This window comes from Sitodiplosis mosellana, unplaced genomic scaffold (genome assembly GCF_009176505.1).
Source record: "Sitodiplosis mosellana isolate CC-2019 unplaced genomic scaffold, AAFC_SMos_1.0 Smas_scaffold_5, whole genome shotgun sequence".
Taxonomy (NCBI): Eukaryota; Metazoa; Arthropoda; class Insecta; order Diptera; family Cecidomyiidae; genus Sitodiplosis; species Sitodiplosis mosellana.
In genome coordinates, this window is record NW_022595248.1 from 6153492 (window position 1) to 6172475 (window position 18984).

At 37.7% G+C, this 18984-nt stretch overlaps 1 protein-coding gene across 3 annotated transcripts in view; it reads right to left on the bottom strand.

Annotated features, from left to right (window-relative positions):
* LOC129566959 (semaphorin-1A) overlaps window positions 1–18984 on the bottom strand; it is a 279328-nt gene that overhangs the window by 227262 nt on the left and 33082 nt on the right. For all 3 annotated transcript variants that reach the window (XR_008687808.1, XR_008687807.1, XM_055443376.1), the window contains exon 2: window positions 1128–1476. Coding sequence is in view for 1 of the 3 variants with exons in the window: in XM_055443376.1 (XP_055299351.1) it covers window positions 1128–1251 (124 nt within the window). In the remaining 2 variants the exon portion in view is untranslated. The remainder of the gene's footprint in view (window positions 1–1127; window positions 1477–18984) is intronic.

Genomic DNA, 18984 nt, shown 5'->3' on the forward strand with positions numbered 1-18984 from the left:
AAACCAACAGCAGATGATAATGCAAAAGCGTAAAAAAAAAAACAATCGAAACTTGAACGGCATTTTGTAACAACAGAAGACACCATTCAAAATATGAAAAAAGCGACACAACTTTTTTTTTCACTTGCTTCCTCTCGTCCTCTCTCTCAGCTCACATTCTTCAGAGCAAAAACAAAGCAGAAGCTTTTTATATTTTTGTCTTCCAGTTCAAAGAAAATGAAAAGAATGCGCTTGTAAGAGACAGCACAAAAAAATATACCTGCTGAAACAAAACAAGCGATGGAATAACAAACCGTATAGTGTTGTGCGCATTAAAATGCGAAAGTCTAGAGCACCAAAACACTCAAGAATGTTACAAGCACAAAACTACGGCTGTTTTGTCGCAAAGAGACACATTATGCGCAGCGCCCCAGAGAAGGGCGAAAAAAGTGCTCCAACCTCTTCAGTGCTGAAAGAGAGAGAGAGAGAGAGTTGTTTGCTCTCTTGGCTAACGTATCTCTCTGTTGTGCTCGGTGCAAAATCTTGTGCCATTAAATTGAAAGAGCCGAAATGATAAAATGACTCAATGATTGTGGCAAAGGAAGCGTGCATGTAAACATCATGAAAAAAAAGAACCGTCGCTCGTAAATGCAATGATGTGGTTGTAATAAAAACGTTCGATTGAAATGAAAACATTTTCCAATTCACGATTCACTGCCAGCATCGACGATGTGAGCCAAGGCAGCCACAGCAGCAGTTTCGAAAAGCACGAAACTTGTTATTTCTGCCGAAATGTCATTATGGTGCGTTTTTATCGATTTTCTATGGTAGATTTTTTTTTGTTCCTGCGTCCAACCACCGTATCGAAGGTAAGCCGTAAGCGAAAAAAGAGGAAATTACTCGATTTCTGTTATTTTTCCACTTGAACGAAATGTCAATGATGGTATGGCGATACAAGCAAACCTCACACTCCCCTTCTTCGGCTATATAGAAAAAATTGTTCCATGAAAAACGAAGTGCCACCGAAAATGGGCGACATGGTCGTGAGAAATTCACTCTGAGTCTGCTAAAGCTATCTAGAAAAACACACACCGCTTCGAGATAAAGCGTCGAGTGTGTAAGGGAATAAGTTTATGGTATGTACTCACCTAATTCGACATAAAGTTTCGGCCGAACATTCTCCTGCCATATGCTGCTTGCGCCGGCTACGAATAGACAAACGATGAGCAAAACGCTTTTCCGATAGCATCTTGATCCATTTAATGATATCATATTGGCGTTGTCTGGGTGAGATCGGCTCACTCGTACACTGGCACCACGATGAAAATATTATAAATTCCTAGATAATTCGCACGGATTCCGTATTTTGGTTGGAAGATCTAAAGAGTGTATTCCTTTTCGAAAGGCGACTCTTTCTTCCCTTGGCTGATTATCCTCACGCGCGTTTCACCAATTCATTTTTCTTAGACACAACATCAATTCAACGCACACAAAAAACTGCAATGGAGAAAGAAAAAACACATACAGCGGAACATTAAGTAATGAAATGCACAGAGATTTAATAGTTGTTAAGGCTAACAAAGAAAAAACTTTTTCTCGCAAGTTTGTTTAGTGCCGCTTGTGCGATATGAACTTTACTGAATCGTTCGATGAAGTTTGCCGTGATCTCAATTCATCTAAAGCGAGGAGGAAAAAACACGAATGGAGAAAAATACACAAGGATTGCTGAGCTAAAAAAAAATCGCACGATTTACGGTTAACAGCGAAGAATGTAGCAAATGTGAGCAAACTATTAATGAAAACAAAGCAGAAAAAATAAAAACAGCTTCTTTGTTCTAGATGAAGTAAGAGCGGCAGTAAAGGCCATTTGGCTTTTACCACCATCCGCAAGATATTGCTGTTAAGAGGTGTAAACGTTGCTGAGCAACACATTGAAAATGTACTGGACATTTTTGTATTTTATGTTTGTCCATTGTGTTGCACGTGAGGAGTCGTTCACCGATGTGTTTTTTATCTTGTCGCTGTGCACCTTATCGCAAAATGTTGCCGAAGAGAAAGAGAGAGTCAGTGACTTTTTAATGCACGTCTGCGAATGATCTACTCGCTGCGATGAAAAAATTTCTTCTACCTCTGGCTCGGTGAAATATTGAACCGAAATGGGCAAAATGTAAAGAAAATGGAGGAAAACGCGAAAAAAAATTTATCGCTTTTCTTGAGCTTTTCCATGTGCAAATTGCATGTGTATTATGCTCCAATTTGTGCCCACTGTATCAGGCGGTGAAAGGCAAAACAATCGTCATCGTTGTGTTGGAGATGGTGAATGAAGACACAAAGAAGAAAAAATCTTATGCATATTTTATATCACGCGCCATTTGCTTTAAACTCGTTTAACGTTCATTCTTTTCTTTTCCCTCCGATGTCTCTACCCGATTCGTTTGTCTATTGAGTGCGTTTTTTGTGTTCTTTTTTTTCAATTTTTTCTCTTTCTTGCTCGCTCTCGTATTTGCTTCAATTTACTCTATTTATTTATCGTCATTGCTGAATACTAAACACTGTTTTCCATTCGTTTTGCTCCGCTACTTGCTTCCTGTACCGATTTTTGCATGGCAAGCTAATTTCATTTCCTTTTCTTGTTTTCCACGCTCTATTTTCTTTTTTCTCTCTCTCTCTCTCTCTCTCGTTTTCGCTGTTCGTTTTTCTTTCACTGTCTTTTTCCGTTAATATTTTTGAAACGGCAGTTGTAGCTAGACTAGTGGTGGCCAGCACTGGTAGCAGTGTGTTAAGTGCACACTGTGTAATGCCTTTTTCTTCTTCTTCTCCTTTCGTTGTTGATGACTCTGGTCTGAATCTATTGTTAAAACTTTTGGAGCGTCTAAAAGACGGTGCATGATGATTTAAAAATAGTTGTTTCGTTCGCTTCGGTCCCTTTTATGTTGCATACAAAATATTTGCATTTCTTCAGTCGATTTTTTTTCGTGTATTTTTTTTTCGTTGTTGTTGAAAGTGGATCCAACGAAGTGAGAGAAATAGATAAAGAGAGATATCGAGGGAAAAATCGCATTGTTTTTGTCAGTGCTGTTCAAGCACCGGTTCGGACATAGAAATATGTTTACCTAGATGTTCTATACTGTATAAATATGCAAAGCATAGACGCATACGGACGACTGTGCGACGAACGTATCACCGGAGCCATCGTTGTTTGCTGTATACTGTATTCATACACACACGTCTCGCAATGCACGATCGCCCGTTGATACGTTCGTCGCACGGTCGTCCTATGCGTCTATGCTTTGCATATTTCTATATCCGAACCGATGCTTGGTGCTGTTAGCAAACCGAAGCAGTTTGAAGCTTTTCTACAAAATATCCTTTATTCTATCAACTTTTTATTGACTCTATCTTTTATGAGCTTTGTTTTTATTCGCTCTGTCCGTGTCTATCTCTCTCGTTCTCTCTTTCTATCGCTCTTTACTCGCGTACATTCGAATTGGTAGGTGCTTCAGTGCATTTTTGTTTGTGTAACACATTTTACATTGGCTGTGTACTAAAGAGCATCAACAGCAACAACGGTGGTGACGACGACAACAATTCAGCATGGAATCAGCTACAACCAAATGGATCTGCAAAGAAAAAAGAAAGAGATTGCCCGTCAGAATAAGTGTAAATATGCAAATTAGAAATTGAGAGAATATTAATACAATAACAATAAAAAAAGGAGTAACTTCAGTTGTTGTTGTTTTCATTCATTCGGCCTACAGTTTACGAGCAGTGATATTCATTGTGTTAAAAACCGAGAAGCGAAAAACAATTGGCAAAAGTGAAAAAAGCCGCGTAAAAGTAAATGTATTTAGTTGTTTTTATCCATTTCCTTTTCTCCGGGTCATTAATTCGATTTCGTTTGTGTGTTTGTGTTTCAACGTCGAACGTCTTCAATTCGATGCAAATTCGTGCTATTGTGCCTTTGTTAGTTAGCTTCTTGAATTTATATATATTCTAGTGGCGAAAAAAAAGAAAAAACAAAAAGACTCGGCATTTGGAAATGAACAAAACGACTTCTCATATTTTATCGGCCATTTATTCGCTCACATTCACCGTAAACCATAGATAGGCTTGTGTCAGGTTTTTATGAGATTAGTTCTGGAAAAAAAAATTGAGCCCACAAGCCCACAGTTCACATCGGAACATACAAATTTGCAACGAAATCCATTTGCATAAACATGTAACTTCTGTTTCAGTCATCGTCAAGCGAAAACTGGTTCATCTAATGCAGAAAAAAACGATCCGCTTCGCAAAACGAATGCGAACGGAGAGTTCTATTGGGGGGCAAATCAATACAAAAAGCATACAACTCGAGTGCTAGTGACGCTGACGTGCGGATTTCAAATGCCATTTCACTGATTGTTAAATCGAGCGCTGTGTGTACGATTTGCTGCAATGTACGAAGTAAAATCTCACGATACAATCTCGATGCAATCGGTCTTTGTCGCTTGGATCAAAGTGCCATTATTTAACTCGTCGCTGCTCGGTTCGGTTCGTTTCAGTTCTATGTATTATTTTTTTTCTTTTGCTTTCTGCCGCATATCCGATTTCATCATTTTCATCAATCGATGCAGCCATTTCCACGCGATAATTCTTCCGTTTCGGTTATTTATCTTCTATTTGGCCATTTTTCTTACGTCGTTCGTTTTGAAATTCCTTTTTTCATCTTCTTCTTTTTCGCATTGCGATTTATTTGCTAAACCTTCCCTTCTCTACGCAACATCTATATTATAGCGTTGCGTTTTTGTTGTTGCTACTCCGGTTAGATTTTCGTTTTGCTTGTGCTTCATTCTGGTCGGTTGTATTTCGATTTTCGTTGAAAATCGGCATTATGTTTCCATGTGATTTGTAACCATAGTATAGCGAACAAGGTTTGAACATACACACCGGATTTTCAATCGATATATATATAGATTGACGAATTGATGAATCCTATACATTCGTATCGTCGTCTCATTTTCACGACTAGACATTCGATTTATTTGAAGAGGTGTTTCGTTGTGCTTTTTGGCTCGAGCTAAAACTACTCCTGAGAATAATTTGCTGCTGTTTGAAAGCAGCAACCAAGCCGAAGGCCAATCGAATTTTTGTGTATTGCTTCCTTTCACTCAAATTGCTCTTTCACTTGCCTTCTATCTCCCTCCCGCCCTGCTCTGTTTAGCAGTAAACGCACGACTTTTGCCAGCTCAAACAAGTATAAGATGAAAATGGTTTGCGTCATCGGCGCAACGATTGCAAATCACCGGGTCAAATTGAACGCCACATTTTGGCCGTTCGCCGAAAAGAATTGCACAAGAACTTTTGCCACACGAAATAAATCACCTAATTTATATTACATCCTAGTTTCTTTTTTCACCCTCTGGCCATAAATAATTTTATTTTTCCTTTTTCGCTATTTTCTGGCCGCCGTCATTTTCGTTGTGCGTACCACATCCATCTTCTCTCTCTCTCTATTGTTCTGAGTGGAAGAGAGAACGGTAAAACTTGACGAAAAGTTTTACTTTGAATGCGATAAATCTAAACGAGGCTCTGCCGTTATTGTCCTGCACTGCACGGAAACTGAAGCGATTTTCAAATTCATTCCATTATTTGCTCTTATCGAATAGTTTGTAACATGTCCTCAATGTTTTACGGGACGAGCCTATGAAAATGGTTCACTCAAAAACTTCTAAATAGCCTAAATCCTTACACGCTCGTTTAGACAAAAGTTACTGCTGTTTTTGTGATAAAATTGATTAAAACTATGGTGATCTCATAAACGAGATTTTGACGGGGGATAAAAAACTAAGCCAAGAGATTAATGTCAGAGTTGGTAAGTTAACAACGGGGATCAATGCGATTTTGAGCGCATGAAGTGCGTGAAACTAAGAGTCAAACTTCAAAATTAATAAAATGAATTTTATGCATGTTACTTCGAAATGTTAACTATTCACCGCTCACACAGAGGTGTCTTTAAACTAATTTATAGGTAATTCTGCATTGTTCACTTTTCGGGATAGTAGTCCATTTTCGATGCAGTATTACTGCGTGGAGGATGCTCAACAGTATGATAATAATCATTTCAGTTAAATAAAGTGACACCAATTTCAAAGTGGATAAAGGAAAGTTTTTCGCTGCTTTCGAAATTATTTTACGATATTGTGATCATAAAATTCGCTGAAGTCAATGGCTCAAATAGTTGGCATACCTGGAGCTTACCTAAGGCAAAGAATTATAAAGAAAAAATTGTATAAAGGACCATGAAATGCTCCAAATAACTAGAAATGAAGTGATTTTCTCATTGGCTGAATTTCCGCGCAGATTAAATGCTTTCCGTTCTTGAAGCACTTGAAAATGACGAAGTCGAGCCATTTTCGTAATACCTATTTATTTGCGTTCCATTTACTTCTGTGTTCAAGGATTCTCTTTACAGAGAAATCGAGAGGTAGAAAGGAAGGCAGAGCGACAGTGGTTGAGAAGCAGAGAGAGAGAGGATGAAAGATGGTGCGGGAAAAAAATGGAAATGGGAAAATTCACTAATGAAGGAAATCCGGGTCACAAGCACACACACCGAAGCACATCTCGGGATATGGAAAAGATGATTAATTATTCGGAACAGGCAAAAATAGCGATGAAATAATGAATGTGATATTGATTTTTTGTTCTCATCCTCTTTTTGCTTGCCAACGACATCTCAGTCGTTGGTCGTAACAACGAGAATTGAAATGATAACATCTGAAGATAATTTGCAATGCTCTTTTCTCATGCTCTCATTCTTTCGCAGTAGTACCGACCTGTCACTTACACGACTCATTATCGAACATTGAATCTGATGTCATCTTCAATAAATGCAATCGATATAAAACACATTGGAATTGAGTTTACGGTAAATCTCCGCTGCTTGTTGATGATATTGTTGTTGTTGGTGTATCTCGTGTTAAATTTGGCAATGCTTTCACTCTTATTACCAGGCCAGCCTGTCTGTACACTGTCTTACGCAGAGACTCTTCGTAGTATATTGTGTCTGATAAAGATAAAATTGCCCTAAAGCTCTGGTTCAATGGACCGATTCGAATTTGTTCGATTTTGTGTGAGTGTGTGGCTGATGCCACTCCCGAACCACAAAAATCGTTTCGGCTCCACGTTGTGTCGATAAATCGGAACCGGAGTCGATTCAAGAGACAACTTCAATTGAAAACCAAGTCAATTAGGGATTTCGCTGCATTAGACTTGATAACAAAATTGCTGCAGCGAAAATCGGCAAATTAATTGCATTGGGAAAATAAACTGGTGCAAACACATGCGCAAGCTTATTCGCCACCACCTACGTCAATTTCAATATCTCAATCCATTTCGTCTGGTAAATAAATGTTGCGTGTTGAATCGATGTCATCAGGCGATTACTGAATCACTTGCACTTTAAATTGGATTTGCGTCGATCATGTTTCGCAATCTACCTCCCCCCCTCCCGAACATGAAAAAAACTGTCGAACAGACGGAATTCTTTGAAATGTGAAGCAAACGGCATCAGCAACAGCAGTATGATTGTGTGGTGTTAAAGGTTTTGGGATGTTGTGTATTTTCTACATGACTTCAGGGTGAAAAGGTATCTGTCGCTGTTGTTGGTAGTGGGCGTAAATACCGAAAAATCAAAGCAAAGTTTTTTTCATCAAACCAACATTCAACATCAAGATACACCAGTCAAACCAACAATACCATCGTGACACAGCTCATGATTTTCTTCTGCTCTCGTACGTTTTTCTCCACTTTCAAACTTTCGGTTCAACTCAATCATAACTTTTTTCTCCTAGGTAAATTCGCTTCGTCGACCACAATAACACATTACAATGGGCACAAAGAATGTTCACTCCTCATACATGATCTCCACGAATGATAAACTCATGTGCTTTTTCTTGAATTCTCTGCCGAAAAAAGAGACGAAACAAATATTCGAAATCATTGACATGGCATTTTATGTCACAAAATACACCCAAATGAAAAACGAACGCGGAATAGACGTTGATTTATGCTTTTCTTTCTGCTGATGATAAAAAAAGAAGAAGGTGAAATTGTATGTATACAGGGTACAGTACATATACGACATGATATTGTATATTTCTGATGGGCTTATCGTTTTATCCCTCATTCCGTCGCTTGTGATACGGTTGGCAAGGCGAACAAGAACAAAAATGACTTTTGGAACTTGGCAACAATTTAAAAACATCGATACGGATATTACAGTAAATTATATGGTATTATCACATGAGTAACCATCATTGGGTTTTTTAGTTGCGGAGAGTAGCGATTTGATTGGATTCGAAAATAGAAGAAAAAAATCGATGGTCGAGTTATGGAAGAAAAAAAAATAATTGTGATTGTCAGCTGTTGAAAACGTGACGTAGGTTTGTGGGTTGCATAAAGTGCTTCAATTTGAATAAAATGTCAATCGATGGGTTTTCTACGCGAATGACACATATGAAAGTCGTTGACTGTATGGTTTTTCATCGTGATTTTTTTTTTATTCCATCTTTCATTTCGCTCTCTGATGGGAGAAAATGAGAAATGCGAAAGAAAAGGGGCGAATCAAATGGCATCACTACAATGATGTGCTATTGTTCCCGTTCAACATGCAAATTGTGTATGTACTTGACGAAAAAAGTGAGAGATGGCTGCTGGTTTCGGTACAATGGGTTAGCGATTGCTATGCGCGCGCGTTCAATGTATACGGGTCGGAGGTACTCTTTTTTTTTCTTCTAGAATACTTGAAAATCTGCTTTTTATGGATTTGTAACGAGACACTTGAATGATACTTTGAGCGAATGCATTCAATGGTTGCTTGTTTATTTATTCTTTTTATCGATACGTGTTTCCATTATAAATCTGACGAAGTTACTCGGGATATTGTGCGCACAATTTATTCATAATAACCATTGTACCTCTTGCCTCAGTGTATTCAAATTAAATATGCGTAACAAATGTATGATGCTAAAAATATCTATATTCCATATATTGAGTAGTTTTCTTTGAACAAGTTTCTTTTTTCATTCATTCCGTTTTTTTGCGAGGCAGAAAAAAACGGAATTTCAAATCAAAATTGGGTTTATGTAACGTCGAACAAAAGCCAAGAGGGAAACAAACAATATTGAAGATTGGCACTAGATCCAATGTGACGCACACACACGTATAAGGATTAAGCGAAACGAGAGCTGGCTCGTACCAAAATCAAAGGAAAAAGAAGAAGAAAAAAGAAGCAAAGAATGAAAGAAAAATAAGCAAAATTATGCGTATGATATTCCATTGAATGAGAAAGACAGCTGAGCCGTGGCTGATTCAACCGTAGGAGTGCGCATAATTTATTCGTTCATCGATTCGCCGAAACGAAAGAAAAATGAAAATGACGAGAATAATCTTTGTGCAAACAAAGCATTGTCAGTTAAATATTCATGCATAGATTACGGGGCCAAATCTCAACGCAAATAAAATAACTCACGTTGTCAGACAACGACAACGACGAGTGACACAAAGCTAGCAAGCGAGGGCGAATGACAGTGGATTCTGGGGAAGAAGATGTTAAATCGCGAGGTACCGAATTATGATGACGATGCCAAAACGACGAAAACTTGACGAGCGAAAGAGAGAGAAAAATACATATTGCATATACGAAAAAAAAAAAGAAGTTAAGACTAACGATGGGATTCATCAAGAAAATTTTCATAAACGCACCGACGAATTTATATAACGACCTATTTAAATTTGATTTTCGGTCGCATTTTTATGACTTTCAGTTCCGAACTTTTGGCATTTGATCTAAAAAGTTTCTTTCGTTGGGCGTGTATGTGTGTGTTTGCGCACTTTGCATGCTTTAGTATGCGCTGTTTAATGGAAATATCCAACACCCCTCAAGACACAAAACCATTACAAAAATCCACTCAAATGAAAATGAAAATGCAAATGCCATCGTCATTATATCGAGCGTTTCTATGCGAAAACAGCAAAAAATGTTGTAAAAAAGCGAATAATGTTACTTTTTGTGCATTGTTCGCGGTGTCATCTCGAGTAATCGCAGATGTCATGTCACTTATATGCGAACTGCAACGTGTTGGATATGATTATCATGCTCATGCACATGCTCGTGTATGTGTCACTTTAAACGTATGAATGAAAGCAGGGAAAAAATGAGCACAGGACAGCATGTGGTAGTCAAGCAATAATCGGTGGACGCACATATGATTTGATGAGAAAACAGTTCGCCTCTCGTTGCTTTGCCATTTCGTTCACAATAATAATTCCATTTGCTGGTGAGAGATGCAGGGAGAGACAGAAAAAACTATCATCCCTTCAAATCATTTATGTTTGAGTGCACATTTTTTCACTCTCATTCGAATGGCGAAATTAAATGAAGAAATACTGTAATCGTCTGGTGCACGTCGAGCAATGAGATGGTGATTCCATTGAAAATATTTTGAATATTTCAAGCGGAAAATTTGACCAGACAGAAATTCTTTGCACTATACGGGGCGCAACCACTCTCCCTCTCCACTCGTCGTCGTCGTTTTACACGTCGGCTCATTCACTTAAATGAGGGACTGCACGGTAATTTCTCCATTTGCATCGAATTTTCCTGAGCATGGTAGTGAAGGAAAAAATGACCATACCGTATTGTACGGCCGAAAGGAATAACGGGAAGCAATTTAATAATTAAAAACGTGTACAAATTCATCATATAATGTATTCATAATTCAGTTATTCGGCAATGTAATCGAAACCTCACACTTCGTGCTGCGTTCGCATTAGCGCCATAGAAATACTGAGCGATAGCAGTAGTGAATTGCTCGCATGAATGGCATCGCTTTTCGAGTATACGACCAATAATAATTATTTCAGAGGCCAAGTGAACGCTCGCAAATCGCACAACGATACGAAAAAAAAGTTTCATTCAATGAAACGTTGATGATGACGACGATGACGACGACGGCGTTGACGCAGTGGTAGTCAGAGGTCTGGATCCATTTCACTCGTAAATTAAAATAATGTCAACTCACCATAAAAGTGAGTTTTATTTGGCGAGCTACGCCGAAATTCATATCCAAATGGAAAGAGCTATGGAGAGGGACAAAGTATGTGGTGTGGTGTGATGAGGTTGAGTGTTCATCATTAGAAAAATTTATGTATTCAGGAATTAGATTGTATTTCATGTGATTATACGGTACATGAAATTGTAAATTCCATTAGCCGATGGCATTTGTGGTGCGGGCGTGAAGAAGACGGTGGGCTGGGAGGAAAGGGAGAAAGAAGAGCCATGAAAATAAATAGATTGAATGGAACAACGGCAGCCTGTTGACACTAAGTTCTTGAATATCGTCAGCAGACAGGGTAATATGCGGCATTAAATTTTAACGTATTTCATTTTCGTTTTTTTTCTTCTTTTCCTCCCTTTCCGTCTCTCTTTCTCTTCTTTCATATCTTCCTTTCTCTATCTATCTTTCGCTCACCCATTCATTTTGACTCGTTCACTGTTCGCGACGTGCCGATGTTCGATTTTTCATATTTCCGTTGACTCAGTCGGTGACACCGACTCAGTGGGTTCGGTTGTTGTTTTTTTGACTATTCAATTTTTGTGCGGATCATTTGGCAATTTATCATTTTTAGCAATCGAGCGACGCACGGGAGGAAATTCAATTTTGCCAGACAATCGACAGCGTTTGAGCTGCCGAACTTTTAGCTGCGTCTCGAAGAGTTTAATCACATTTCAGACATTTTCAAATATTTGAACGCCAGGCCGAAGAAAAGGTAAACTGGCATCGAATCTAATTTCACACTTGCCCTCCGGTTTCTATGCCATACCCGCAATAACCATACGAAATGTGGAGTTTTTGCATTTTTCCAGGCGCAGACAACAATTGCCGAAAAAGTAGCAACATCGCAAAAAATTAGCAACCTTTTGCGGCGCACCAAAAAGTTGTTTCACTTAGCATACACACACACACAAACACACAAACATAAACATAAACATATTTGATGAAACGGTTTGAATTACCACATCAATGAAAAACGATGGGAAAACAAACAAAACAACACATTGAGTTGCAAAAGTCGACCAATAATATCGATTTGTTTTCGTTGGTGACACATGATAAATGAAGATGAATTGAATTGTCTAGGTATGCACAACTTTAAAGACCCGCCAATTTTTCTTCTATTATTAAAAAAACTGTTGACAAAGAAACCGAAAACAAACTTAGTATTTGCCATGCGAAACGACGGGTGAATTGAATATAAAACCCCGTCTGTGTTTTAAGCGTTCGTAAATCGGCTTGTGCGATTATTTCCTGCGAATTTAACACATGATACGCGCACGTGCGGCTGTCTGTGTGTGTGTGGGATGATAATTGCGAATTATAAAATTGTGTTGCATGGTGCGCCACAATACGGAGACATATTTGAATTATTATGAAATCCATGTGAACATCGAGTACATGGAAAAGTGATTTTATTATTGGATTTCACATTGAATATCATCAGATGGTATGGTTTCCAGGATAACAGACAATTTGAGAAAACTCTCGACATTTTTTCTTTCGATGTGTAACGAAAATGGGTTGCGACAATTTGATAGCATAAATCATTCGAATAGAAAACATGATATTTTCGCCGTGTACGTATTAAAATTGGAATTTACTGAAAAGGGACGCGAAAAAAAGTGAACAACTCATGAAAATTCATCGCACATTCGAGAAAAAATGTATGTTGTATTATGTGTACATTTGTATGTCAATTCAGTTTCCGATTTCGGTACAAAGTATTTACTTTATGTTGTCATAATTCTGTTATTATTTCATTTCTGCATTGTTCATGACGACGCATGGAATGTGTTCAATTTTGTGTTTTCACTGTTCACGGATATTGTGTGACATTTATTTAATTCTTCGTTTGGCCATACATAAAATGTACGAAGAGAGCGAAAGAGGATAAGAGTGCGAGGGTAAAAAGGAGTGTCGCTTGCAATACAATTCATATTTTTCTCATTTATATTGAATCAATGTATAAGTTTTCGTGTCCTGCAGCATATTCGCATCGTTTGTTGTGGTTGCTGCACCAATTGCACGATCGTTTATTCGAATGTGCAACTCTTGTTAAAAATTTGTTCAATATTTTTTATTATTGTATTTGGTTTCGTGTGTGTTTATTTTTTTCGCTTCTTTTTATTCATTCCAAACTGGTATTGGAAAAATATTGGATAAAATTCGCACATCAGAACGAACACACACACACACATACTTGAACTCGACTATAATAATGTCGACAATGGTAACAATAAATACTGCAAAAGCAAGATACATGCAAAAAAAAATGTAATAATCTATGGCATTATGAAGAGAAAAAAGTTCATCGAGTTCGAAATAAAAACTTTCATGACGACAAAAAAAGAAACAATAACGACAACAAACTCACTTGCTAGAAAAGTGCACAAAACGAATCCATATATCCATTAAAAAATTGTGTATATGTGATGTGGGTTTTTTTTTCTTGCAATGCGAAACTGTATACACGCCGCATTGTATTTCAAGTATATTTTTCGGTTAATCTCTTGGAAAATTCCTTTCGCGAATTGAACGATTTGCTCAAAAGCGTAGCCAGAGAGAGAGAGAGAGAGAGAGAGAGAGAGAGAGAGAGAGAGAGAGAAGAAAGGGAACGGGAAGAAGGGAAGAGGCAGGGAGTAAGCGAGGAGAGCCCTTTATTCAATGGAAAGTGAGCAAGAGTATGCATATTTGTGCACAAGGAGCGCCACATTGCTATGTGTGCATGTGTGCGGCAATAATTCCATATCGTTGAATATTCATATTTCTCTATTTGTGTATCGGAACGAATTGGAATTGTCTCCGACTTTGTTTGTTGTTGTGTTAAATGCCATGCATCGCTGGCGTTTTTATTCCTCATTGCATCGTTGTCGACATCGTCGCTGCTTTCTTTCGTTTGCACAATTTCATTTGCAATATTTTTACCAATGCGAATGAAAGAAAGACATCGCCATCCATTCGAGATATAATTGTATGCATGTTACTGACGCCCATAAGCACACCACACATACAAACACACACATTCTCATAAATAAACTCGAAGCGATTCATGGTTGCGAAAGTAGCAAACAGTTTTTTTTATTATATAGTTTTTTCTTTCGTTCTCTCTCCTTCTCTTTCCTTCTCTACCCTTCTCTCTTTGGACGATTCTTCCTCTGGCTTGACAAACATAAATATAAAAGTCGAAATTATTGCAAATCGTTTAAAAAGCATTGAAGCTTTTCTCCTTCTCCCTCTCACTCTCACTCTATTGATTCACTTCGTTCGACTGTAAAACATTTTCCTCTGTTTTGGTTGCAATCATTCCGTAAATTTATTTGCAAACACGCCAAGAGAGTTTTATCGAATCGGCAACGGGGGCAATGGAGAAAAACAAACACAAAACCCAACAAAAAAGGAAAAATAAACTCAGCAAAGCTAAAGAAAACTAATAACGATTCTCGAGAGGATCAAATGAATGCAAATAAGGATATTGCAATGCAATATGAGGATACAACGGGCCAACACAAACAAGAAACGACCCACTTGCTTTCAAATCGACACAACGTCGAAGACCAATAAAATACTGCTCTTTTATTCGATCGTAGGGAAATTTGAAGAAAAAAAACATTGGGACATATTTTACATTTGAACGCGAGAGAATGGAAACAAATTTCGAATGGTTATTGCAAAAATGGTGATAAATGAAATGTATTTATATGGTCACATCAAAATTGTTTTGATGTCAATTAGCCAATGAATGCTCACTTCGAAAAGAAGTTCCATATCGTTAAGAACGTTTTGGGTTCGCCCAACTTTCAATAACTTTATCGATACATTTCGCTTTCACTTCAGATGATTATTGATTAAATGGAAGTGGCCAAAGTGATATAGTCAGAGAATCGCATTCAATTGCTTCAATCATCAAAAATAATTGAGATGTATTATGCGCTGGCGATATTTATGGTGCCACCGCAGACGATTTCAGCCAACATCAACATGTCATAGTGCAAATCGTTCGACGAAATTTATTGCATCGCAATGATATAAGAAACAGCGCTATTGTGTGATAAACCGAGTGAACCTTTCGTTTTGTATTGTTTCGTTAGATAGTTGTGAAACCAGCCTCGAGTTATTTCGAAGGAAAAAAAAGTGATTTTTCCCTACAAGAAGAACGAGCGAAGCATTATACAGTCATTTCCAAACACAATTTGACGGGAAATGCGATTTTTATTGACTTTCAGCCGTTTCGATATCATTTCCGCATCGACCCGATTTCGATTTAGTTTGGTTTTCTCTTTTCTTTTTATCATTGCGTTGAAATCTCATTTGACTCGATGTGTTTGATTGTTGGATCGTTGGTAATTTTTCAAATCGAGTTCTTTATTATCGCTGTGTGCGTATATATTTTGGTGTTGGTGTATTGTACTCTTCATTCGAATGCCATCAATTCCGAAGTGGCCCGATAAAAATGTCACATTTTGCTTTCCGTTTCAGATATTTTTTTCCTCGGCTTTGACTTTTTGTTCGAAATTGAAACTCAAAACAAGGGACATGTATTCCTTATTCATTGTGTGGCATTTTGCGATAGCGAAATAACTCTGTTTCTAGGTTACTTCAGTGGTGATAAATGACAGTTCAACGGCAAATAGAGACCCATTTCGTGTCAATGATTTTTCTATTCTTTGGTCCATTTTCCATGCAAAATCTCTCTGTGTTGTTACATCGATTGGGGCGTTAAAAGTTCCAAATGGAAGAGAAAGAAGGAATTTCAAAGTGAACAGCAAAGATAATCGTCATTTGGTATCTGAAATTAAACTCAATATTTCATTTCATTGCGATATTTCAATATAAGTAATGGTATTTATCTTTGGTAAACATAAACGCGGTCTGCATATGATCCCCTCAATTCGACGCAGTTTTTCGCCTTCGATTGCATTTTGAACTAAAATCGAAACAGTTGGGGTGCAAAAGGGATGGATGCCTCTTTTTTCGGTCTCTACAGCCGAGAAGCGCAGGCGAACGAAACCGCCAGACAGAAATCAAATCAAATAAATTAAATTGTTTTGACAAGTAGACATATCGCAAAGATTTATATCGATTTATGGAATTTGATCGGCACACACACTCCCCAACTTCCTCTTTTTCTGTCTCATCCCTCTGGTGCGCTGTCAGTTTTGCGCTCGGAAAGTTTTCGATTTGCCTTTTTAGCCGAGACTCAAATACCTTTTGACCCATGTTCTCTCCTCAGTGTGTGAATCAAGAAAAGAATCGAATTTAAAGTTCTCACACTGTCTGTGCAATCAGTATTTAACAGAAAAGAATACGAGAAAAAAGAAATGCTCCGACTTTTTTCCCCCAAATTGCGACGTCAATCAACATGACTTGGCAATAAATAAAATATCATTATGAAAAGTTTTCGTTTTTTCGAAAACCAGAACAAAAAAGAAGAAGCCAAATGGAAGTGAGCGGCAAATTAAGGCCTATTATTTGTGTTCCGAAAAGTAAAATCGATTCCATTATACAAAGTTTTATTCGGATAATTCATCAACCCAGTTTGAAATTGTTACGAGTTTAATTAGAACAATGCATTGAGTTTATTGCAAATTCATCTAATTACCGAAGCCATGCATATATGCCATTATGCGGATCGATTAAGTGGCGCTGTCATATAAAATGACGTCGCGTTCGGTATTCAGTATTCACTGTTCACTGTTCACTCTTTCATGTTACTTGTTCACAGCACACAAGAATCCTTCTCCGTATACCCTTTTCCCGGAATACATACTTTTAAATGCGCATTTCAAAATAATACACATAGAAAAACATAATTGACGACAACAATAATACCAGTAATTCTATTTCAAGCCACTCGTTTTATTTTTCTTTTATTTTCTCCGTGTGCGCTCGCGTTCGCTCGCTCCATTGAGAGTCTCGAGTGAAATTTAATCCATTTGAAAAGGGACAAACAGAAGCAATCGAAGCAGAAACAATGTGCAAAGCCTAACTTTCGTATCAACGTCGTTATTGATATTTGCATTTTCAATTTGCCGCTCGTCAAGTCTCGAGTGTGAAAAAAAAACAACAACAGAAAGCGTTGCTTGTATCAGGTTCGTGCTCAGGCGAGCGGTTGTTGTTGTTGTTTAAAATTCAACGGATGAAACGTAGAAAAAAGGATGATTTCATTGGCTGCTCTTTCAATTTTTCTTCCTTCCTTAATCTAATTTGGTTGCATACGGTGGAGCATTTTCTAGTCTATTGTGTATTCGCAATGTCATTTGCTTTGGCGGTTTTTTCGACTCACTTTTCAACACGTTTTCGTTTCGTTCGCTCGCTTGTTCACACTTGCACAGGTCTTTCAATTTGAACGTAACGTACGTGCGATGAAAGAGTGAGACAGAAACAAAAGGTGCTACCAGATAAAATAGAATAACGCGTATGAGATCTGAATAAGTAAATTGAGGACACGTTCGCATCTTCCCTGTAAATACATACGCAATGCATTCATACGATTAATGCGAACAATGTGAGCAGCAAGTTGGTATTATCACACTTTGTATATATGTGTTCGCCTTTTTTGCGTCGATTTTTATGAGGATTTTGTAGCAGTTTTGACGCTCGTGCACGTTTCATTGTTCTGCATTTCAATTAGAGATTGCTACGCAATTTGAACAAGTTTTTTTTTCATTTACGGAGTTTTTTTGGCTTTCGGTGCGTCGCAAATTTTTGTAGAGATGAAGTGTTAGGGGACGTTGTGTTCTTAAAACAAACTTGGTCAATAGTAACAATTGTTAAACTAATATAACTTGATAGCTAACTACCTGGTGCGCATAAAGAGAGAACTTTTGTAATGGAATTCATTCAATTCAAGGCCATAATTTCAATACGATAAGTGATCTTTAAATTATACTTTATATAGGACGCTTCGCGACTCTCGTAAATTAAATGGTTGGCTATCTTTATCGACAAAATTTAAAACTTTCCAATGATTTTTAAAAACAATTAATATATGGCTATAAAAGACCATGCGTGCATTCGCATTTTGTATTAACTCAATGATGATCAAGTTAGCAAATTGTTTCCCGGTTTAGTAGAAAAAAAAGGTGAAAAAAGCGAAAGGAAAAATATGTCGTACAATCAAAGTTTGTTTTCACAACTTAGTTTTGCTACCGACAATGTCGGTGCGGAATTATTTATTGGTGTAGTTAAAACGTTAGTTACAGCTCAAGCGATCATGTCGCCTTTATTCTCTGGAATGTGGCCAACAGATTATGGACAGACTGCATTGTTAACAGGTTGAACTTGCATTCTTCTTGCTCTTTCTCTCTCTCTTTATCGAGTTGAGTAACAAGATTTAATCCAGATAAAAAGGAAGTAGCCACTGTTGAATGCACCTTATATACTCTATGATAGTGATTTAGTATTCATTTTCATGGAAAAATAGACTTGAAAAATGAATTTCCATCATTTTTTTGCCTCGGTACAGGCATATACGTATGACTTCATAATTGTTAGAGGCGGAACAGGCGGATCAGTGGTTGCAAATCGGTTGAGTGGAAATCCAGAGTGGAAAGTTTTGTTTCTTGAAGCTGGCGGAGATCCACCATTTGAATCGGAACTAATTTAGTTGTTCAAGCAATTGGCTCAATCTTCATCGTTTCGAATTTTAGATACCTGGTTTAGCATTTGTGATGCAGAAAACGGCAATCGATAGGAAATTTTATACCGATTCAAACGATTCTTGTCTTGGGCAAGCAAATCAAGGATGCTTCTGGTCACGTGGAAAAGCGATGGTCGGTTCATCAACAATCAATTTTATGATGTATGTTCGCTGATTTAAATCGCTGGTTTGAACTTAGCAACAACGGTTGGGATTACGACAGTGTGCTACCTTATTTCAGAAACGCATGGATATACTCGGAGTGAAAGT